The following is a 24,445-nucleotide window of genomic DNA, read 5'->3' as shown; positions in this document are numbered from 1 at the left end:
TGTTATTTTTATTTTCTTTAAGGTCCTTTTGGGCCCCACAGTTCTCAAAGTCTCTAGACCTAGCCGCAGGGATACAGGGCTTCGCGAGTGCTTATTGATTAATCAATTCCCTGCCCTTGGTGTACACACATACATAAATGCTTGGCCCCTGATCTCTGGAAACCGACAGCTCAGGCCTTGGCAAAAATTCACCAGTGCTGAAGGCAGTGCCGCCCGCCCGAGATTCAGGGAAAGGAAAGGTATGTGAATCGCTTTCTCGTCAGGGAGCAGTAGCCTCTGCACCTTTAAGGACCGAGACGTGGTGGATGGCTGGAGCCATCCCTGGGCAGAAAGGAAGGTTCCAGAAAGCTCAGGAACAGACATAAAGAAGTGAGACCGTGGAACCGTTTGTGCAGGGCACTGGGCAGCGGGGGAGGAACAGGAAGTAGGGCCTCACCCAGTTTTAAAGCTACTTCCTAGAAAAGACCTGAAAACGCCCGCTTGTCTTTGGGACACATCCCTGCCAGCATGCTGTGTGGGAGCGGAGCTCTGGGAATTCTGCTACCAAAAATGGGCAGAAAAGCTCTTTCTAAATATTTCTTGGAGGACCCAGAATTTAACCTTGGACCAGAGGCAAATATGTTTATTTTAAGAGGTTCTTAGGAGAAAAGATCAGATATTATGGAATTCTTCCTAATATACCAAAGACCTGCTCCCAGGGTTCATCCTTCAAGTCATTATTGATGGATAGGAGGATGGCAGCTGATTCAGGCAGTGTGTTTTGGAATGAGACAGAATTGGGTACACTGTCGCTCTGCCTCAATCCTGGCTATGTGGCTTTGGGCAGGGATTTAACCTCAGTTTCCTGTGAAAAGGGGATATGTAACACGAACTGGCAGGCAGAGCTGTGAGGATTAGAATGAGACCAGAGCGTGCTCAGGAAATGGTAGTAATTCATTTATTATGATTTGTATTATTTCTATCACACTTTGCAAAACACTTTCCCCTCTATCAGCTCATTGGAATTCACATCAGCTCTGTGAGTGGGTCAGGGAACCCACACTGATTTCACGTTTGCTGCAAATCTAACACCCTGCCAGATTCTTGACACTTACTGTTGTGTTGATTCCGCTATTTTTTGCCCTCTAGGCGGGGAGGTCAAGGAAAGCGTCTCTGAGGGGCCATATCTGAGCAGAGACCTGAAGGAGTGAGGGAGGGAGGCGGGTGGACCCCTGGGGGAGGTGATCCAGGCGGAGGGAAGCCCTGAGCAAAGGCCTACACTTGGTGTGTTTGGAGAACCTGGGGTGCGGGGCGGCAGTACTGGGAAAGCAGAGTGAGCAAGTGGTAGAAGATGAGTCAGAGTGAAAGATAGCTCGAGCTGAGCTGCTGAGCTGCCGAGCTGCTGAGCTACTGGAAGGATGCACTTGCCTTTGGCAGAGATGGAAGATTGTGGGAGGAGCAGGTTTGCAGGGGAAGGTCAGTTCGGTTTGGGATAAGTCCCCACCCACCAAGTAGGAATTACTCATTCCAGAGGACTTCGAGAGATGAAGTAGCTCACCCCAGGTCACCCAAACAGTCATTTTCAGAAGCAAGATTCAGACGTAGGTCTGCCAGCCTTACCTTAAGTGCCACAGGCGTTTGGCTGCTTGGGTACTGTGGGGAAATCTGGCGAAGTGATATATTTATATATTTTTTTGTGTGTGTGTGTGTATGTGTGCCTTTTCTAGGGCCACGCCCATGGCATATGGAGGTTCCCAAGTTAGAGGTCTAATCGGAGCTGTAGCCACCGGCCTACACCAGAGCCACAGCAACATGGGATCCGAGCCACATCTGCGACCTATACCACAGCTCATAGCAACGCCAGATCCTTAACCCACCGAGCAAGGCCAGGGATCGAACCCGCCACCTCATGGTTCCTAGTCGGATTTGTTAACCACTGTGCCATGACGGGAACTCCATGGAGAAGTGATATTTTGATCATCCTGATCCATGACCCCAAGGAGCTTTTCAGGAGGGGGAAAGAGGTAGTGGAGAGTGAGGAGGAAAGTAACAATGGCAGAGCCCCACAAGGCAGTACGTAGCACGTATTTAAAGGTGAAATGCGGACAGGAGGCACTTCTTTTTGGAAGAGCAAAATGAGTGAGGGAGTCCCAGCCCTGGCTGGGTGGAGGGCGTCAGGGACAGGATGAGCATCTGTGCTAGAGGGCCATGCTCTGGGGGTGATGTCAAGAAGCTCAGCCTCCTGCCTGGGCAAGGCTCTCTCCACAAACTCTCCCCAGAATTGATGCTTTCCCATTGTGACAAATGTCTGTCATGGGCCAGCGTCTCCCCTGGACTGGTGTCTCCACTCACAGCCTCCTCAACATGCCCCTACTGGGCACCTCTAAACATGTCCCAATTTGGGGGGCTCTTCTCCCCCCACCCAGCAACCCTGGGAGCTCTCTGATTTCCTTTAATAAAAACTTTGCTTGGAAAACAAAACAAAACAAAACATGTCCCAATTTGAAGTCCCCATCCTCCCCCAATCCCAAACTTGCTCTGCCTGCAGTGGGAGTCCAAGAAGCCAACCCGGAGACAAGGATTCATGTGCCTGAATGACTTATTGAATAAGGAGCAGCTGCCAGGAGGAACTGGTGAAGGAGTGGGAAAAGCAGGATAAGAAGAGCAAGGAGCCAGGCAAGGATGTGACTTCAGACCAAGTCCCTGGAGGCCTGGAGGGTAGCTTCAGCCTGATCCAGCCCAGAATGCTACAGGTAAGCCACCCCGGGGGGATTGCGGGGATGGGGCTCAGCTTCCACATTCCAGCACCAGTTGGTCATTGACTGAGGGCTGGGAGAGCAAACTCCTGGGCACTTCCTTGCAAGGGCAAAGGGACCCCAGAAGCTGAAGGGCAGCTTCTGAAGAGTCACAGGTGCAGGCTGCTGGGAGCATCAGCACAGAAGCCAAACAAGGGGAGTTCAGAAACCATCTGAGGGATCCCAAGGGATCTGAGCAGCACCCTGACAGTGCCCGCTACATGTGCCTTATCCATCTTGGGAAGTGGCATTGCCATCCTGCTGGTTGCTCAGGCCCCAAACCCTGGCTGGAGTCTCCCTAGACCCACTCTGTCTCACACCCCATCCAGTCTTTTAGCTGATCTTATTGTTGGTACTTTCAAAATACACCCAGAGTCTCATAATTTTTTCAAGTAACTTTTAAAAATTTGTGGAGTTCCCGTCGTGGCGCAGTAGTTAACAAATCCGACTAGGAACCATGAGGTGGCGGGTTCGATCCCTGGCCTTGCTCAGTGGGTTAAGGATCTGGCATTGCCATGAGCTGTGTTGTAGGTTGCAGATGCAGCTCGGATCCCAAGTTGCTGTGGCTCTTGAGTAAGCTGGCGGCTACAGCTCCGATAGACCCCTAGCCCAGGAACCTCCATATGCTGCAGGAGCAGCCCTAGAAAAGGCCAAAAAAAAAAAAATTGTGGCAAGATACATATAATGTACAGTTCAGTGACAGTAAGTACATTCACATTGTTGTGCAACCGTCACCATCATCCATCCACAAACTCTTTCCATCTTGTAAAACAAACTCTACCTATTCAGCATTTTGTTTGTCCAAAATTTATCTGTTGATGGACACTTCAGGTCACTTCCATCCTTGGAATAATGCTGCTGTGAACATGCGTGTACAAATATCTGTTTGGGTTCGTGCACTCAGTTCTTTTGGATATATACCCAGGAGTGGGATTCCTGGATCATACAGCAACTCTATTTTTATTTTTTTCCCTAGTAAGTGCAATACTATTTGTACCATTTTACATTCCCACCAACAGTGTACAGTTTCTACACATCCTCACCAACACTTGTTATTTTCGGAGTAAGGGGGTAAATCTGATCATTTTTACCCCTTCCACAGTGACCACCCTGAACTGGGCCATTTCCATTTTGGCCTAGCGTATTGCAGTGGAATCCCTACTAGGCTCACCGCTTCTGCCCACATCTCCTCTAGTCTTGTCAACACTCCTCCACTCCAACCTCCAGTGCCTTCCTCCTTCCTGCTTAGAGTGAAAGCAGAGTTCTTACCATAGCCTGTGGGGCTCTATAGGGTTTGCCCCCCCACCCTCCCAATCTGACTCATTTCCTCCTTGCTCACACCAGCCACACCAGCTTTTTTTTTTTCCCCTCCCAAGTAATTACTGCCTCAGAGACTTTGCCTTGTTTTCTCTAACTGGAATACTCTTTCTTCAGAAGTCCTTAGTGTAATTTGCTCCCTCAGTTCCTCCAGGTTTTGTTCATTTCTCAGGGAGGCGTCTGGGCTTTCCCTATGGCTCCTCAGCCCCTCCTCTCTATTTTCTGCTTTTCTCTGCCCTGCCCTGTGCCTGGGGAGGAGAACCCACAGCCACCCCCCATCCCCCCACCCCAGCACCTGGGCTTTCTTGTCCTCAGGATTCTGGGTGGGTTTGGTCCATAGGCGGCACTACCAGGAGAAGAAGGGTGAAAGGAGAGAGATGCTGAGGCGACTCCCTTCCCTCCTCCCATGCTCCTTGGTCTGCTCCCGGCAGTGACCTGTCCCTCCTGGACCACAGCTGCATTTGGGAGGAGTGGTCCTCCTCTCTGCGGCTCCTTGGCAACCCTCCACTTCCAAAGACACCATTTCCCCCTGTGCCCTCCAAAAAGTGGGAGTGGTAACTGCCTTTCTGCTACTGCTGATCTCGGGATCCTTTGGTCCCTGCACCCTGCCTACTCCTGTAGCCCTGCACTTAGACTTGAACCATCTGATCTGGAATCTGTCTCCATCTAGACCCTGACCTACACACCTTCTAGATCACATTATTTAGTTTCCAGCCACACCTTCTGCCCCATGAATTGGCACCTCCCACTCTGTTCTTATGCACAGCACATATTTAACATGTTATATGTTTCCTTATTTTCCTCGACCCCTCACACTCTGGGATGGAAGGTCCAAGGATGTTTGTTTTTCTTTTATCTCCAGTGCTTGGCATATAGCAGGCTATCAGCAAATATCTCTTAAATGAATGACTGAACAAACGACCAACTAGGGGACCTACAGAGAAGACAGCAACGTGGTCCAAGGTGCAGGCAGAAGAGCTGATTCTCAATTTCTCCTCTCCCTGCCCGCCCGGAATGCTCAGTGCCCTGGAAGAAGGCGGAAATGAGCGGCTCAACAGCTCTCCAGCCGGGTGTTTACTTAATTAGGGCCTGTATCCCGAGGCTCGTTCGTGTTTAACTGTCCGCCTAATGGCTTCATCGGGTTCCGGGCGAGCGCAGGAAAACCTGCAAGGCGAGGATAGGCGGGGCCCCCGGGTACCGTTTGGGGTCCGTGCCGACTGAAAAAGCGGGGTAGCGAACCTCCCATAGGGCGCAGAAAGCGCCCCCTACGGGACAGCGGGGTGAGGAGTTCTGGAGCTCAGCACGCAGCCTCGGGCTTCCCTAACTCCCAGCTACCCGGACAACAAGCCGGATAACCGAGCACTACCCTGAGAGCAGACGCCTATTGCTTGCTTTGCCATCAACCGTGAAATTGAAGGATTATAGCATTTCTCATTCTCTTAGTTTGGAGAGCCAGGAGGATGCTACAGAGGAGAGAAACGGCTCGACAGGCGGCAGAGGAGGACGAATGAGCTGGATCCCTAAGCAATGATACCAGGCAACATTTGGGCACTTGCTCTGTGCCAAGTGCTGAGGTTAGCGTTTTAAGCATGTTAATTAACTTAATCCTTGCCTATATGTTTTAATTCATTCAATTCTAGTATTCTAGAGGGCAGGTAACGTCATAGCACTACTTAGCTCATGCAGAACTGAATGAGGCCACAAGGCTAATACCTGGTGCCCTGGGGTTTGAACGCAGGCAGTGCGTCCCCAGAGCCCATGCTCGGTTAGAAAGAGAACTCCCACGGTCACAACGCAAACCGCCCTCCTCGGAGCCGAAGGCTGGTGATGGGAGGGACAGGCAGGCTAGCAGGTTAGCCCTTGAGGGCCAAAGAATCTATAATTAGAGACCCCAGTCTCCTCCTCATCCCCTAAATCTGAATTGGAGAGGAGGAAGGAAAAGGATGAAGCAGCCTGGAATTCTCAAGACAGCTAGGGAAGGTGGGGAGGCCTCAGGGAGCAAGAGGTTGGGACTGGCTAGGGAAGCTCAGCTGGCTGGGGAGAGAGCGGGTGGTGTGGAGCGGCTGAGTCTCAGGGCCGTTTCAGTGCCTTGAGCCCATCTATCAGCGCACTGTGGAGAGGAAAGAATCCCAGCTCCGAGGCCTGTCTCCCAGGAAGGATGCAGAAGAGTTGTTTTGAAGGGAGGCACACTGCAAGGTTGCTTCACGCAGCAAGCAGTTTCACTTAGGTTTTATTTCAGACCAGTAAAAACAGTCGTGATTGTTAAAATGCCTTTATTTGCTTCCGACATAAAGTTGAGAAACTGTAATTATATCTTACGTTGGGGGGGGGTGCTGGAGATAATGGGGTTAATAACCACCCCTCTGCCTTGCACCGTTTGGCGTCACCACGGCTTCTAAGCTCTGGGACCTTCTCTCCCAGCCTCCATTTGTTCGACCGTGCCAGGGAAGTAATGAGTCTTCCGCAAGTTGTATGAGGTTTGGTAACGCAGTCCTTTGGGACCTCACTGCCAGTTTTAAACCCTCGGAGTCCTGGGAGCAGGCTGACGTGGGGAAAGAGGCAGGAGGCAGCCCTCGCTGTAGCTGGGTGTTGGGCGGACACACCCGGCCACGATCAAAGCTTTGGATAACAGAGCGCCTCGGGGGAGCATGAAAGGGGCCCTTCTGTTTCCAGTCGGATTCCGATGCCTTCCACTCTTTCCCCCATTGTAGCCACAAGCCACAGCATCATTTTTCTTCGCTTGCTGCAGAGGTTGAGGAGTGGTTGTTTTTTATCCCCCTTGAACCCAGAATCTGCGAGACAGGGCCTGTGGCCCCTGCCGGGAGTAACTCCTGAGATAACGCAAGAGGGCTCCGGGAGAGGACCGTGGGGGGTTTCGGGGCTGCAGCCACCGCGCACCCCTCACCGCGGCCCCACCTGCGAGGGGGCGGGACCTTGTGGCGCTGGACCAATCAGCACCTACCTGCACTCACCTGGCCCCCTCCCGCCGACTCCTGCCCGCAGCGAACCTCCCTGCCCGCGGAGCTAAGCGAAGCACTAACCCGCCGTCGCGGCAGCCTTTCACCCCGCTCTTTCCAGCCATGGGGCTCCCTCATGGGCCTCTCGCGTCCCTCCTCCTCCGCTGCTTCTTCCTACTTCAGGTACTCGATTGCCTTGCCCTGACCCCTGTCCGGACACTCTTCGGACGGCAGCGGGGTCCGCACGCGGCTGTGGCATCGGGGAGAGCGCGGGGTTGGACTCTTTGGGGCCAAGGCTGTCGGGGAAAGACTGAGGACTCCCCGGGATGAGTCTGCAGGGTTGGGCACGGCTATGACCCAGCCTCCCTCTTTTCCCCTCTTCCCTCAGGCGCAGGTTTGCTGGCTGCCGTGCGCGGCCTCTGAGCCGTGCCGGGCGGGTTTCGGGAAAGCTGAAGTGACCTTGGAGGCGCGGAGCGCGGAGCTGGAGTCGGGCCAGGCGCCGGGGAAAGGTAAGACTCTCCGAAAGCCTGCCTGGTGGAACTGCGGGGCAGGGGCCGCACGTGGGGTGTCAGGGCTGCGGCGGGGTGCTCCTGGCGCCGCCTCAGGTGCGGGGAAGCTCAGAAAGCATCCTGGGCTGGGATGGAGGTGGGGGCTGGGTAGGAAAACCCGGAGATCGTAGCGCCTTCTGACGCCCAACTTCTCCTTGCTCCTCCGCGGCGGCTTACCTTGGCCCACTCCTTCGGGGTTGGGGGGCAGCTGAGCTCTTCACCCAGCCCGGACGTGGGACGCTCTCCCTGCTGGCCCCAGCGAAGGAATGCGCCTTCCACATTCTTCCCCCAACCCCCGCGCAGGTGTGGGGATGAGCCGTGCCCGGGGCAGCCCCCTTCGCCCCTCTTGGGCCCCCTTTGTGTACCGTGCTTTGTGTCTCCGACAGACAGACCGGGTCTGTTTCTCTTCTTCGCGCTCGCCTCCCCCGCCCCCCTTCCTCCCTGGCTGCTGGAATGCGCTCTTAACCCTGCCCTTCCCGGAGGGCCTGCGCCCCAGCAGCCCGTCTGGAAACTGGGCCTGGCACACCTGGGCCGGGGCCATCACGAGCAGGGGACACCCCCGACGCCCAGTGTCTTGGGACTGAAATGCGAGGTACTTGGCAGAGTGGAGGTTCAGAAGCCAGAAGGTCTTGAGCTGAGGGGGTGTGGGCGGTGGGGGGAGGGTAATCAAAGCACATTTTTGATCTCTCAATTACTAACCCCCTTTAAGTTTAAAAACTTGAGAGTAGAGGGGTGACTTTGGTGCAGAGAACCAGTGTGTTAAGAGACCCAGGCAGCTGCTGGCTTATGGGGGCCACTTTCTCTCCATCCAGGACTGTGGGGGTTCCACCACTGGATCAAACCCCAGCTCTTAAACAGAGGTATATCCCAGGATCTTTGGGTGGAGTTCTAGAGGACCCTTAACCTATGAAATTGTTTAAGAACTTGCTTATGCATTTTCCTGGGCAGGGAATCTACAGTTTAAAATTTTGAAAACTCATGCTATCTAGCATTTTTCTAATGCTCCCATCAATGTACCCCTCACCCCAGGTACAAATTCCCCCAGCTTGAATGGCTCTCCTTTGTTTCTCCAAAAGAAGACTGGGGACCTTGAGTTTGTGGAAGCCTTTTTTTTTTTTTCTTGTTTTTCTCCCCCAAATAACTCTGCAGATTGAGAAAACAATTAACACCAGGCTAGGCCAAGCTCCTTAAACTCTTGGCTGTAGGGAGCCGCGGAGAGGCATTAAGAGGCCATGCCTCATAAACTTTAAATTCTTGCACATGGGTTTATTACTGACTGGCTAACAAACTGCAACTCGGCCAACCTGTAAAAATGTTAACTTGGGCAGGGCCCCAAATCCAATTCCGGCTCCCTGAGGAAGCTTTATTGCTAACCAGATTCCTGCCAAATTTTCTCCCCCTCATTGTCAAGTTCTCCGACTACAGTCTAGGAGAGCAGGCTGTGGCTTTGAGTGTTGTCTGTGCCTTATCTTTCTTACTGAAGCAAGAAATATCAGATGAACTGTCACTTCACTAAGCTTGAGGTTGCTGGGGGGAAGCGGTGATCAGGTTTTCGATTTCACGGTCCGGTTGGCAAGTGCTTCTCGGTGATGTCAGGCATTTGAAACCTTTTGAGAAAATTCTGCTTTCTCGGATGTCTGGTTTATGGTTGTGAAAATGGCGGGATCATGCCAGGAACACACCTGGGTTATAAAACAAAAGGTGGGTTTAATGTGCTTGGCTAACCTCGTGCCGAGTGCCCTGCAACATGTGCAGTCTTCTCAGGAAACGGGCTACTGCCTTCTTTTTAAGTAAAAGCAAGTTTCCGGGCCCAGTTGGTTCCAACAAATTGGGACGCCTCGGCAGAAAATATTGATTTTTTTTGTTCCCCCTTTGTCTTCAGCAGCTGACATCCTTCTACATCCCCACCTCCACCCGAGCTCCCTCTCTTCAGTACACAGAGCCCCAGCCTGGATCCAGCCAGGTTGAAACGGTTATCCTAAGGGTACATACAAACTTTCAAGTCTGGCCAAACAGACAACAGTTTCCCTATAGCTAAGGAACAATTGCCCCTGTTGTTTGCCCCTGGGTTATGAATATTACAGGTGTCTGTGAAGTTGAGCTCAAAGAAATTATCTGACATAATTAATACCTTGTTTGTATGTGCACTTTCCTCTTCAAAGCATTTGCACAACTCTGATCTTGCTTTATCCTCCTGACATTCTCTTGTAGCTGGTGAGGTACATTTAAACAGCTTGAGCTCTTAATCCCAGAGTTGGGACTTCAGAAACCTTGTAGCCCAGCCCTGCTGAAGGTTTTAGAGGTAGAGAAACATAGGAACAGCTTGATGGAGTCAATTCCCTAGGCTGAACACACGAGCTCCCTGGAGAGTCCCAGACATGACTTTTACCTGTAGGTCTATGCCCCGGACGTGGTACTTAAATAGAATGCCTAGTAGGTGTTTGCATGAATTAGGGCAATCTTATAAAGTTCTGCCCATTTTACAGATGAAACCTTAATGGTTGTGGCTTCACCAAGGTCATCACTGCAGTGACCAAATGGGACATGAATGGATGTTTCTGACTCCCAAATTCCCTGGCATTTTTTTTTTTTCCCTAACAGAAAGTGGGAGGTGGATGAAAGGAAGAAGTGGGATGTTGGGGTGGCAAAACCCAACAATAGCAATCCCCACCCCAAGTCATTTATTCCTTTGCATCACAGAGTTTTCCAGAAACATTCCTGCAAAGGAAACCAGTTTGAATACAGTCTCTTAAGTGTCCAGATTATGGGGGCTTGAGTCAGGTGAAGCCTAGACCAAGAATGAGAGGTTAATCTGGAAGGAGGTAGAGCAGGAATGTTCCTAGACCCCAACTCCTCAGTCTGGAGTCTGCCTTCCTTCAAATGTGTCTTAAAAGCAAAGACAAAGGCTAGGTGGGAGGAAGGAGCTTGCATGGTATTAGTGCAGTGATTAAAAGTGAGTAGAATTATAGAGGTTTGTAGATCCTTTGTGGCAAACAGTTGAGAAAAGCAGCCGATTTACAGTAAAAAGGAAAAAAATAACTAGTACTCATTATGGTAGATTCAGCTCATCCTTAGAGTTAAGATTAAAGCTAATCTTCATTAGCTTTGGTAGGAAACTTCAGAGTTCAGTAATAAATCTGACTGAACATGAGTTAACTTCAAGATGGTCTTGCCTATTCCAACTTGTGTAAAGATTGCCTTTTGCTTGGAGCTTCCATTCTGGGCTATGCCCTCTGGTCACATTTTATTTTTTCAGTGAACATGTATTTCGCATCCTGCACTATTCTAGAACCGTGGCTAAAACAATGAACAAGACCTAAGACCCTGCCCAGGGGGAGCTGGCCATCCTATAATACATGTCATTTTTTATGCTTCTCAGTGCCTTGCCCAGTGGGTGCTGGTAATGCCCCCTCAGCAGTAAAATGGGGGCGAGGAACTTAGCATGAGGTCACTGAGGCAGGCAGCAGTACCACCCGGGTTTACACCCAGGGGACTGCCCAATAAATCTGCCTCTGAGGAACGAATATCTGGGAACTGGGGCTTCCAGCCGGCCCGGCTGCCTGCCTGGCTCCCTCGGCAACCAAGTAGGGTTGGTTGCCAAAGCCTGATGTACGTCACTGGAGTGGTCTACACAGGCTTCGTGGCGAAGAGTTGGGAGAAGCAGCAGGATTACCGTGAGTGCCTGGGGAGCTGCTCTCAAGCCTCTAGTCTCCATTTCCATCTCCCAACGTGACACTCAGTTCCTCGGTTACCCACGCAGGGTGCCCTCACCTCCCTGCTGCGTGAGGAAGGCACGGCTTATCATGAGCAGTGAGTTCCTAGGGCGGGAAACGATAACTCTGCAAAGCATGTGGAAGAGGAGGGAGAGAAAGGCCTCTCTCCCCAAATCAGTGGAGGCTTCAGTCCAGAGGTGGAACGATCCCCATTCAAAATACTACTGTTAGGTAGTTTCTGTTGTGGCTCAGCAGTAATGAACCCAGCTAGTATCCATGAGGATGCAAGTTCGATTTGGCCTCTATCAGTGGATTAAGTGGGTTAAGCTCCAGCATTGCCGTGAGCTATGGTGTAGGTCGCAGACGCAGCTCGGATGCTGCCATTGCTGTGGCTGTGGCATAGGCTGGTAGCTACAGCTCTGATTTGACCCCTAGCTTGGGAACGTCCAGGTGCTTAAAAAAAAAAAAAAAAAAAGAAAAGAAAAGAAACACTCTTATTAAAGAATAACATGTGGAAGAAAGTATCCAGATGCTAAGTATACAGCTTGATGAACATCGCACACTTAACACAGCCATGTGCCCAGCATGCAAGTCGGAAGCAGCAGCATCGGCACCCCAGATGCCACTTCCCTCCCCCTCTCTGCCCTCCCCTCCCCCAGGAAAGCCACTATCCTGACTTCAGACACCGTTGATTGATTTGCTTGTATTTGAACTTTATGTAAAAGAATCATATAGAATATCCTCTTGGATCTGACTTCTTCAGTACGTATTGTGAGGATCCTGTGTAGGTCTGGATGTTGCTGGGGTTGAGTCTCATTCTTCTAGAGTATTCCATCACGTGACCATCTGTAGTCCTGCTGTTGATGAGCATTGGAGGAGTTTCCATTTTTGGCTGTTACAGCTGGTGCTACTGTGAATACCATTGTTCTAGTGAAGCTGCCTGGGTGGACTGCTTAGGTGCATGCCTGAGAGCGTAATTGCTGAATTAACTGAGGATTACCTGGGAATCTCAGTACGGTGGTTGCTTACTGAGAAGTCAGCTTTTCTGTCTTGAAGTAGCTGAGTCTCTTCTGGATTCTTCCAACCCCCTTTCCCAACAGTCTCCTTAGCAGACGCATCCCTTCTGGAGTCTTGATTCCACCAGGCTTTGAGCTAAGAGACAGCAATTCTTTATTATGTACTTGGTCACGTGCTTTGTTGAGGGGAGAAATCCTTCCCTTTATTTGTCCTATAAGCTAATGCTTGATACTTTCCCCCAAAGTAGAAGGGGAATCTGAAAAGGGCCCTGAATTTCTCACGTGGAAACTTCCTGGGTGGAGATTTTGATCCTGGTCAGTGTCGTAGGTGGGCAGCAGCCTCCTCAAGTAGCCAAGGTGGTCACGTTCAACTTCTCCCTCACTATAAGAGGCAGGAAGTTGTCTGAGACTCAAGGCCAAGTTGACTGGTCATTCAGCCAACAAATGTCTGAGTACCTACTGTGTGCTCGAAGTTGAGGTGAGCAAGGCCCACAGCTTCTTAACCTTGGTGAGCTCTCTGATTACAGGAGGAAGGAAATCATTCACCAGGCAATTTTAATAGTAAATCCTTCATTCAACAAATACTTGTTGGAGTTCTCACTGTGGCTCAGTGGGTTAAAGACCTGATCTGTCTCTGTGAGGATGGCGGTTCGATCCCAGGCCTTGCTCAGCAGGTTGAGGAGCATTGCCACAAGCACACAGATAGGGTTCAGATCTGGAGTTGCTATGACTGTGGCATAGGCCGCAGCTGCAGCTCCCTTTCGACCCCTGGTCTGGGAACTTCTGTATGCTGCAGGCGTGGCCCTGAAAAGAAAATTTTATCGAGCACCTACTAAATGTCGGGTACTGTTATAGGTGCCAGGGATACATTAGTGAGCAAAACATGTACAAAATCCAGGCTTTATGGGCCATTTACCTACCAGTGGAGAGAGATGGACAAAAATAAGTAATATACGTACATAATCAAGTGGGAGATGGGAGAGGAAAAATACAGAGTCACATATGAAGGGCTGATGACACGTTCTTGGAGGTGGGGGTGAGGCACCCGGAGGAAATGATGTCTAAGCCAGAGGCTGGGGAAGAGTCAGGCAAGGGGTTGGGGCATGAGAGGTGGCAGGGAGTGTTCCTGCCAAGGGAACAGCACGTGGGGTCTAGGAACTTAAATACACTTGGTCTGGCTGGACCACGGGATGTAAGGTGGGGCACAACGAAAGGGAAGTAGGTGGGTCCAGTTCAACTTGGAACTTGCCCCACCCCAGATGAGAGGCACCGTGGTGTCTGGGAAAGGCAGGAGATGTGGCTGACTTCCGGTTGTGCCCTCATGGAGGCCAGTGTCTCTGAAGTGTCTTCTGGATCCAGGATCCTGGGCCCACCTTCAGCATCCCTTCTCGACTCTGGACTTTTCCCAGACCCAAAGACGTACGTGATCAGCCTCGGTTGAACATAGCCCGTGGTTTCATTTTGTTACCTGGCATTACCAGGCAGCAGGGTCGGCAAGAAAGGGCTTTCAAACAAGGCAAAACCAACCAACCAACCAACGAAACATAACCTAAATACCATTTACTGGAGAGCTTCCTGAATTCCAGAAACTACACTATGTACTTTGTATAATAAACCCCTTTAATCCTCCTAAAAGCCCTAGAAGAATTGGCCCCATTTCACTGGACAGGAAACCTAGGCTTGTAACTTTGTAACTTACCCAAGGTCAGCCAGCTAGTAAATGGTGGAGTTAGGACTTGGACCCAGGTTGGACTCCTACATGTGAGGTACTTAGCATTTAGGAGACAGGGTTGTGAGTCTCCTGGCCCCAGCCAAGCTGGAGGGAGATTGGAAATAGTTAACAGCTGACCCAAGACCTTTGCATTCCTGTTCCCTCCACAGGCCTCTGTTAATTACCAGGATCTGGAGTGGTGGGGGAGGGGGTGAGGAGGGGGCCCTTCTGTCCAGGACCCTGGCCTCCCTTGTAGGATGTGGGGGAATAGGGAGGGTTCAGATACCGGGCAGATAGCTGCTAGCACTCACTGTCAGTTCTCAGCTGAGAATCTGCTTTTAGCTGTTCATCTTCTTTCTCTCCTACCCCACCCCCGACCTTCTCCCAGCATCCATGACCTCCCTTGAGCCCTGATCTGAATGGAGGAGTTTGACATCCTCCCCCCCCCCCCCAGCCACACTTGGGCACCCAGGTGGTTGTGGGTGATCAAGAGCATCAGTGGGTCTGCAGATTCCTCAAGCTGACCATATCCGCTCCAGGCTGGAGCTGCCATGGTCCTTATGAACTTCAGGGGGCTAGGGTGCTGCTGCTGCTGCTCAGTGAACCAGAAGGCCTTATCCTGGGCAGGAAAGCCAAGTGAACCTCTTCCTGTCTCCCTTTACGCCGTCCTTGACCTCACTGCTCTGTTGCTGATCTGAGGAGAGGGCTTGGAGCCAGGGCCACACAGCCAGGAGCGGGGAGGGCTGGTGGCTGCTTCTCCTGCAGGAGAGCCTCTGTGGGCTACGCAGAACCCCAGGGAGGAGAGAGCTGTTCTCCCTCAGGACTCTGGGTTATTTCAAGGGCTTGACGGGAGGTAGGGCTGAGGAGGTACAATCCCAGGCTTTCTTCTTCCTCCACCATCTCAGTGACCCCACTTTTGCTTAGGAGCATGTAAGATCTGTTCAAAATGGCATCTTTCTTTCTAGAAAACCCGGACCTGTGTTGGAGACTATTAGTAGTCGGTTGATCTTACCCAGGGGGTCTGACCTCAGGGTCTCACATTAACTTTAACTGGTCTTTGCTCCCTTGGAATTAATTGTGTGCATGTGTGTGTTTCTGAGAAGATTCTTTCCCCAGACTTGGACACCATAGCATATTCCTCACTCTCTCCCACTCCTAGTCCAGGTCCACTTGGAGGTTCTTGAGACTCTTGTCAGACCCATTAGTGGGCGCAGGCCTAATGGTGTATATCTGGGCACAGGAAAGGGAAATGGGGTTCTAGGCCTGGGGCAAGTTATTCCGGTCCCAGCTCCTCAGCCTTGCTTGATGCTCTAACTCTCCTGCGGGAGGTGCCTCCATGGCTCGCGACATGAGGAGGGGCGCTGCCGATTGGTCAGTGAGAGGGCAGGCCTGAAGGGCTCAGCTACCACCCTGGGTGTCTTGCTTAAGGCCGGCTGCCTTCTCACAACAAGCCCCATCTTGTTGTAGCCGCAGGCAGAGAGAAAAGACAGCTGCTTGTGGGCTCCCCACACACAAGCCCGAACAAGATGCCAGGCCCCCACCCTGCCCTCTCCTTGTGGAGTCTGCTTCAGCCGGGGCTTCCCACCAGGACTTCCAGACTTGCTATCTTCTTCTCTTTTATGGTCTTTTGCCGATTCCAGAATTTTCCTGCATTCCTCAGCCAGAACTCAACCACCCTCCAGCTAGTTTACCCCTCCCTGCCTATGGCCTCTGAGTCAGTAGTTTGCAAGCTTAGCTGACTATCAGAATGCCTAGGGAGCTTTTTATTTTTATCACACCCCTCTTCATATATACTATTTTATATAGTTTGGGTAGAGTTGGGCTGATTGATTGGGATTTCACATTAATGCATGAATATATAATTCATTGCGAAGACTGCGTTTTTCAATAAAATAGTAGCATGTACTATGTGACAGGTACAGCTCTTAGCATTTTATATGTATTAGCTTGCTTAATCACCATAGCATCCCTTGATGTAGGTGCAATTACTATCCTCATTTTACAGAATAGCAATCTGAGGCCAGAGAGGTTAAGTAACTTGCTTAAGATCATGCAGGTAGCAAAGAGCAGAGATTGTATTCAAATATGAGCGGCCTGGGAGTTCCCTTCATGGCTCAGTGGTTAATGAACCCGACTAGGATCCATGAGGTTGTAGGTTTGATCCCTAGCCTCACTCAGAGGTGTTGTAGGCCAGCAGCTGTAGCTCTAATTCTATCCCTAGCCTGGGAATCTCCATCTGCCATTGCGGCCCTAAAAAGCAAAAAAAAAAATCTGAGCAGCCTGAGCTTTAACCATTGACCTCCACTGTCTCTCAAAAGAAGCAAATCAGGGATCAGGGGGTTTACTTTGTGGCTCAGTGGTTAACGAACCCGACTAGGAACACTGAGGACTTGGATTCGATCCCTGGCCTTGCTCAGTGGGTTAAGGATCCAGCGTTGCCATGAGCTGTGGTGTAGGTCGCAGGAACAGTTTGGATCCTCCGTTGCTGTGGCTGTGGTGTAATCTTGCAGCTGTACTTCCGATTCGACCCCTAGCCTGGGAACCTCCATATGCTGCAGTTTGGCCCTAAAAACCAAAAAAAAAGAAAAAAGAAAAAAAAAAAAAGAGCAAATCAAAGTTAAACACACGAAAGTACTCTTCCTCAGTTTTGCTCCCTTAGGATAAGCAGTTAATATGTGAATCTTTGTAGACCTTTTTTTTTATTTTTTTAACAAAGAATGTATGTATGCATTCAGGAATTTTTAAGACAAGGTTTGGATTATATTATGCATGCAAACATTATTCTGCAACTTGCTTTTTTAACTACTGAATCACAGGTTTCTTTCCAGACTAGTAAGTACATATCTATCTTGTTTTTAACAGCTCCCTAGTCTTCTCCATGGTAGATATACCATGATTTACTTAGCTAACCCTCTATTTTTATCTTTCGCAGATGTGGAATTAGGCAGGAGTTAACAAAATTGTAAAGTGTTTGGATTTTTAGAAATCTAACTATCAGGAATCATCTTATTAGGAAAGACTGTTGTCGAAAGATGATTGAATGAATTGTTCCTCTTAATCCCATTCAGATAAATTAAACTTTTATATTTGAATAATACGTTCAAGACAGACTTTGCAGTAAGCTTCATAAGGTTACTATACCATTTAAACATTAGTTTTCACACTGTTTTTAAGATTTAATTATCTGAATGTTTCAAAAACTTTTGATATAGCATTTAAATTGCATAACTCAGAAATGAACTATCAAATATATCAGCACTTGCATTATTTTCCTTGGGTGTTGAAAGCTTGCGAATGTGACAGTCAAAGCAAAAATGCATTTTTTTTCTCAAGTTTCTCTCTCTCTTGTGCGCATGAGTGCATTCTGGCTCTCTTGCTCTTTTTTTTTTTTTTTTCCTTTTCTTTTTCTTTTTAGGGCTGCACCTGTGGCATATGGGAGTTCTCGGGCTAGGGGTTGAATCGGAGCTGCACCACAGCCACACAACTCCAGAGCCTTAACTCACTGAGTGAGGCCAGGGATGGAATGTGAATCCTCACAGACACTACGTCGGGTTTCTTAACCTGCTGAGCCACAGCAGGAACTCCTCAAGTTTCACTTAAGATTTCAAAATCTGGTTAACAGGCATTTTGGTGAATACAAGTTGATTTCCCTTCTTAAAGAGAATATTTATTTCTGATCTTATTTTCCAAGAGGTACTATGATTTTTTTTCTTAAACGCAGATATTGCTGCCATAAGCAATCTTGTGCAGGGTGGTTATATTGATGTGCAAGATGCATCCTTTAACACCTCAAATAATTCATAACTTCCTATAATTCAAGACTTCTGTTCTCTTTTAAACATATGTGAAGTGTAGTGTATGTGTCTGGAGTAAGGGAGTTAGAGGGATGCTTAGCTTACAATTCACTAGTCTCTCTAGTTTTGAAATTGTGACTTTTTACACTTTTTCGTCTTTTTGTCTTTTTAGGGCTGCACTGCACCTGCGGTACATGGAGATTCCCAGGCTAGGGGTCGAATCAGAGCTGTAGCTGCTGGCCTACACCAGAGCCCCAGCAACACCAGATCCGAGCCACGTCTGCGACCTCCACCACAGCTCATGGCAACGCCGGATCCTTGACCTGCTGAGCGAGAAAAGGATTGAACCTGCAACCCCATGGTTCCTAGTCGGATTCATTTCTGCTGGGCCACGATGGGAACTCCTTACACTTTTTCTTAATTTGAGAGATTTGCATTTCTTCAAACATTGCATACAAAGTGAAACTTTAATATTTATAGTGCCATTTGAAATTTTTACAATTGAGGTTTGCATAAAATGTAACCATATTATAATGTATAGCATGTTTGAGCTGGCATTCCGGAGCCACTGTGCCTGGGTTAAATCTGTCTACTTACTAGCTATAGAAACTTGGGTAAATTTGCTTAACCTCTATGCCTCAGTTTCCAATCTGTAAAATAGAAGTAATAATGAGGATTTCATAAGGCCATAGTCAGGAGAGTGTATAAAAAAAGCACGTAGTAAGTAAATAAATGTTAGATGGTGGTAATAATAGCAGGGTTGTTACAGTTAGACTAGTTTGTATACTTATATCTTTTAAAATGATTTTTATTTTTTCCATTATAGCTGGTTTACAGTGTTGTATCAGTTTTCTACTGCACAGCAAGATGACCCAGTCACACAGACATGTATGGATTCTTTTTTCTCACATCATCATGCTCCATCATAAGTGATTAGATATAGTGTCCAGTACTATACAGCAGGATTTCATTGCTTATCCATTGAAAGGCAATGGTTTGCACCTTTAAACCCCAAGTTTCCAGTCCATCCCACTCCCTCCCCTTCCCCCTTGGCAACCACAAGTCTTTTCTCCATGTCCATGATTTTCTTTTCTATGGGAAGGTTCACTTGTGCTGTATATTAGATTCCGGTTATAAGTGATATCTTATGGTATTTATCTTTCTCTTTCTGACTTAGTTCACTCAGTATGAGAGTCTCTAGTTCTATCCGTGTTGCTGCAAATGGCATGATTTTGTTCTTTTTATGGCTAAGTAGTATTCCACTGTATATATATATATATACCACATCTTCATATCCAATCATCTGTTGATGGACATTTGAGTTGTTTCCATGTCTTGGCTATTGTGAATAGTGCTGTAGTGAACATGCAGGTGTGTGTGTCTTTTTCCAGGAAAGTTTTGTCTAGATATATGCCCAAGAGTGGGATTGCTGGGTCATATGGTAGTTCTATGTATAGTTTTCTAAGGTTTCTCATACTGTTTTCCATAGTGGTTGTACCATGTATACCTAAATCTTTAGAAGCAAAATTGTTCAGTCAAAGGATTTTCATAGTTCACTCAGCAATTATTGAATGCTTCCTTTGTATCAGGCACTGTGCTAAGTGTTTGGATATAGTGATAAGCAAATTATATCACAGTCTTTGCTTTGGGGCATTGTAGAGACTAGTAAGGGAGATAGACAAGTAGATGATAGCTAGTAAACATATAATCACAGGTTGTAATGTATTCAGTGGAAGAGAGTTAGGTACATAGAAGGGTTTTTAATAGGGGAAACTGATCTGCTTTGGGTGAGTTGAGGGAAAGTTTCCCTGAGAAAGTAGCTTTTAAATTGGGATCTGGGAGTTCCCATCATGGCGCAGTGGTTAACGAATCCAACTAGGAACCATGAGGTTGCGGGTTCAGTCCCTGCCCTTGCTCAGTGGGTTAATGATCCGGCGTTGCCGTGAGCTGTGGTGTAGGTTGCAGATGCTGCTCAGATCCCGTGTTGCTGTGACTCTGGCATAGACTGACAGCTGCAGCTCCTATTTGACCCCTAGCCTGGGAACCTCCATATGCCGCGGGTGCGGCCCTAGAAAAGGCAAATAAAAATAAATAAATAAATAAATAAATAAATTGGGATCTGAACAATGTCAGGAGTTAACTGGGTAATATTGGAGTGGGAATGTGGGAAGACACTCTTCTACACAGCAGGAGCAGCATGTGCAAAGGTCCTGTGGTAAGGAAGGGGTTAGGATACACTTAAGAAGAGGACCATTGCCATTGGTAGAGATAGGGATTGGGCACATTATAGATTCTGGCACATCATTGATGAGTTTCAAACAAGGAAGTGATCTTATTTTCTTAAATATATCATCTGTTGCATTTTTAAAAGATCCTTTTTTTTTTTTTTTTTTCCTTAATGAGTTTTGTACTCATTGAAGCCAAAGATGATATAGTAAGGTTGGGAAAGTAGAAATGGAGAGGCATGAGTTGATTGACTGGGAAGGAAGGTCTCAGGCAGAAATGGTCAAGGAAGAGGATGCTAGCTAACAATATGCTTGACTCTGTGCTAAATATTAACTCATTTATCCGAGGTAGCTATTACCGGCGTCATTCTCATCTTAAAGGTGAGGAGATGTATTTGCTCAAAGTCAGTCAGTGCAACCAAAATCTGATTCCAGGTACCTTAGACCCAGACTCTGGGCTGCTTCTGAGGCCCAGATTTTGGGTTTGTGTAGCTGAGTGAATGATGTGCCATTCCTGAAGGAGACACTTGAAAGGGCCACATTTAGGCCTAGAGTAAGAAGATCATGAATTTACTTTTTGACAGAATGATTTTCAGATGCCTTTAAAGCGTACAGTAGTGGCTCAGAGGTAAACAAAGCCAACTAGCAGTCTGTGACCACACCACAGCTCACGACATCCTTAACCCACTGAGCAAGGCCAGGATCCTCATGAATACTAGTCAGATTCATTTGCGCTGCACCACAGCAGGAACTCCTGTTTTGCTTTTTCCCCCTAGTTTTGAGTACTTAAGTATGCTTTTAAAAGCACAATACGGAGTTCGCGTCATGGCTCAGCGGAAATGAATCTGACTCGTGAGGATGCAGGTTCGATCCCTGGACTCATTTAGTTGGTTAAAGATCCTGCTTTGCCATGAGCTGTTGTGTAGGTCACAGACACGGCTCAGATCCCACGTTGCTGTGGCTCTGGCGTAGGCCACCAGGTGCAGCTCCAATTCGACTCCTCGCCTGGGAACCTCCATATGCCTTGGGTACGGCCCTAAAACACACACACACACAAAAGCACAACACATCTTATTTAGCCCTAACTAGAGCCTGGATATGTGTGTGTATGTTCCCATTTTAAAGACTGGAAATTAATAAAGGCTTTTATTCGTTGAGTACTTCCTGTTCAACAGCTTAAATATGAACCGACTTTCCCAAGGCTGCAAGGCCAGTGTGCAGTGCTTTTACCCCCAGACCTTTAATTGGTGTCCCAGATGCCCCTGGTTAATCACTGGGATCTCCGTTCTGGTCCTTGAAGGTGGGAATCAGTGAGCAAGACTGCACACCTCCTACTAAGCTTTGAGTCCGCTGTGTCCTGAACTCCCAGAGTGCTGTGGAGTATAGCCCAGCGTGGGGTTCCCTCTGAGGCCTGTAATGGGGGACCCAGCTCCCAAGGTTAAGGAAGAACCTGAGCAATGTAGCTCTTTCCAAAGAGCTTTTTGCAGAGAGACAAAATTCCCCTGGAAAGAATTGCTTTCTCTGCAACAGCATGTAGAGGTTGCCATCGAACTTTACTAGTCGGGGGTTGGGGCAGGGGGCGCAGAAATCACAACATCTCATTCTGATTGCAAATCAAATACATGTTTAGCATGGACAAATGGAAAGATAAGCAGTATGGAGGCCCGCCGCCCATAAACCACCTTAGTCATTTCAAATGAACACTTTCAGTAGCTCTTCCCAGGCTCCGTCCCTAACCGTGTCTTCTTTGAGGAGATCTGATCTGCGGGAGACAGTCCCACTGCTTCATTGTCCCAGAGCTCGCGCTCCTGCCTTGTTTTCCCAACAATCCAGCTTCATCTTCTGCATCAGTGGGTTGAAGAAGGGCTTCAGGCTAAGGGTGTCAAACGCCAGATGGGCCCTATCTGCAGGAAGACCCAGGTCCAGGGTGAACGGCGGGTGGACAGGGGTGTCCACCGGGTGTAGCCACACTCCTCCAGGGTCATGCTCTTGTCCAGGAGCTGGTCATCTTTGTAAAGCTGCTCCTTGTGCTGGTGGCCACCTGAGAATGCCTTTTCACAAGGCGCTTCATCCCTAGCACTGTGCTTGACTCCTTAGCGTCCCTGAAGATGGTGACAGACTATCACAAACACTTGCAGGGTGGTGGGTCCACTTCCACTGCTCTCGGCCTTTTGGGATCAAAGTCTGGCTCCTCTGAGGGCCCAGATGGCTGTGGCAGGGCACATGGGATGCTTTATCTCCCAGCATGCCATGTGATAGCTTCCAGGTCCCATGGCCTCAAGCCCCTTAGGGTCCCAGCAGTTCTCCCAGGATCCCCATGCCCCACCCCTCAGCATCCCTTGCAGCCTCTGCCCCTAGGCCTCCTCAGATCAGGTTCTGCTCACCTCCACTATCTTGGCCTTCTTTGGCCTGGAGTAATTGGTTCTGGAGAGAGCTTGTCTACCGTCTTGGTGCCAAGGCTCAGCTCCCCTCTCCCCCCCTTTTTTAAAAGTATAAAAATATTAATATTTTATGTTATAATTGTCAGGCCCAGACTGTAAACTATAAATGGCTGTTTGGTGACCTGTTTTCCTCACCTGAGCAGAGCACTGTTTTTCCTTGATAGGTTTTTTTACCTTTAAGGCCGTAGATGAAACATTGGAGGAACCATAGCACATATAAATAAGTATTTTGGGAGTTCCTGTTGTGGCTCAGCGGTAACAAATGCTACTAGTATGCATGAGGACACGGGTTCAATCCCTGGCCTCACTCAGTGGGTTAAGGATCTGGCGTTGCCATGAGCTGTGATGTAGGTCGCAGATGCAGCCCAGCTCCCAAATTGCTGTGGTTGTGGCTTAGGCTGGCAGCTATAGCTCCGATTCGACCCCAGCCCGGAAACCTCCATACGCTGAGGGTGTGGCCCTAAAAAATCCAAAAATAAATTAATAAATAAGTATTTTGTTGAAAGATAAGTTGCTGGGACTTTAAAAAAAAAAAAAAAAAAACATTGAGCAACAGTGGCTGTGGTGCAGGCTGGCAGCTCTAGCTCCAATTGGACCCCTAGCCTGGGAACCTCCATATGCCACACGTAGGGCCCTCAAAGGCAAAAAGACAAAAAAATAAAAAGTAAATAAAAAACATTGAGCAACAGTCTTGAACATTCATGCAGGTATGTTTTTGTCACATCTTGAATCATTTCCTGCACAATTCCCGGGTCAAAGGGCACAAAAAGGTTGTGCCCCTCATCCCGTAGCAATATATATAGCGACATCTGTTTCCCAAGTATTTCACAACACTTGTCTTTTTCATTTATATTTCTTAGTGAGTGAACTTTTTTCCTACATATAGTTTTAATCAGGAAAATGCCAGAGTCTTCTTTTTTTAGAGGGGTGGGAATGGGGTGCCAAGTCTACAGCATGCACAGTTTCCTGGGGCAGGGATCGAACCCACACTACAGCAGTGACCCAGGCTGACACTCAACCTGCTGAGCCACAAGGGAATTCCCAGAATCTTCTTTCGAGGCCATTCCACATACATTCTCCCTGGACCTTCTTACCACCGTCCCTTAACAGAAGGTAGTGATAGCTACAAGGACAAGTTCGTTTGCTTTATGAGCTGGATGTGTCTATAAACCATGCTAGAATGGAAACGTCTTTGACAGTCTCTCCCCCATTCCCCAATAAGCTGCCTTTTGACCACGACCCCTTCAAACTGATATTACTCTTCCCTTCTCATCAAAATGCCTAAAACTCAGTATGGAAATGGTCCAGGCCTGATTATTTGAAGGACATTTATCCCCAGAGAGATGGGTGGTTTTGTTTTGCAAGAACATCCAGCGAGGTTGGACATTAGGACTTCGTAGTACCTCTAGTCATGGCTGCAAAGACCAGCTTCTGACCGTGAAGGGTGTTCCCCATGGGAATTTGGAGGTATCAAGGCAATTCCAACCTAAAAGCAGGGCTGGAATGAGTTCTCAGCCCAGTAGCCATCAGTTCTTACAAGTCTCCTTAAAAAGCTTTTTTTTTTTCCGGGAGTTCCCTTTGTGGCTGAGCAGTTAATGAACCCGACTAGGGTCCACGAGGATGTGGGTTCGATCCTTGGCCTCACTTAGGATCTGACATTGCCGTCAGCTGTGGTGTAGGTCGAAGATGAGGCTAGGATCCAGCGTTGCTGTGGCTGTGGCACAGGCCAGGAGCCGTAGCTTCGATTCAACCCTTAGCCTGGGAACTTCCATATCCTGTGGGTGCGGCCCTAAAAAGAAGACGAAAAAAAGCTTTCTTCTTTAAACAGCTCTAGGGCTCTGGGGACTCGACCCTTCTTGCCCAGGTTTTACAGTGGCGCCAGTTCAGGATCTGAGGCCAGGCTTAGTGGGATGGTTTTTAGAAAGGAGCTTTGAGCACAGGCCAGGGAC

The 24,445-nt window shown here is 48.6% G+C and overlaps 1 protein-coding gene across 1 annotated transcript in view; it reads left to right on the top strand.

Moving 5' to 3' along the window:
* Positions 6,850-24,445, top strand: part of CDH3 (cadherin 3) — a 45,214-nt gene continuing 27,618 nt past the window's right edge. Inside the window, 2 exon segments of the mRNA XM_021093881.1 lie at positions 6,850-7,231; positions 7,437-7,557. Of these exon segments, the coding sequence (XP_020949540.1) occupies positions 7,172-7,231; positions 7,437-7,557 (181 nt within the window). The 5' untranslated portion in view covers positions 6,850-7,171.

The sequence above is a fragment of the Sus scrofa genome, chromosome 6, assembly GCF_000003025.6.
Source record: "Sus scrofa isolate TJ Tabasco breed Duroc chromosome 6, Sscrofa11.1, whole genome shotgun sequence".
NCBI lineage: Eukaryota > Metazoa > Chordata > Mammalia > Artiodactyla > Suidae > Sus > Sus scrofa.
This window is presented reverse-complemented; position numbering and strand designations above follow the sequence as displayed.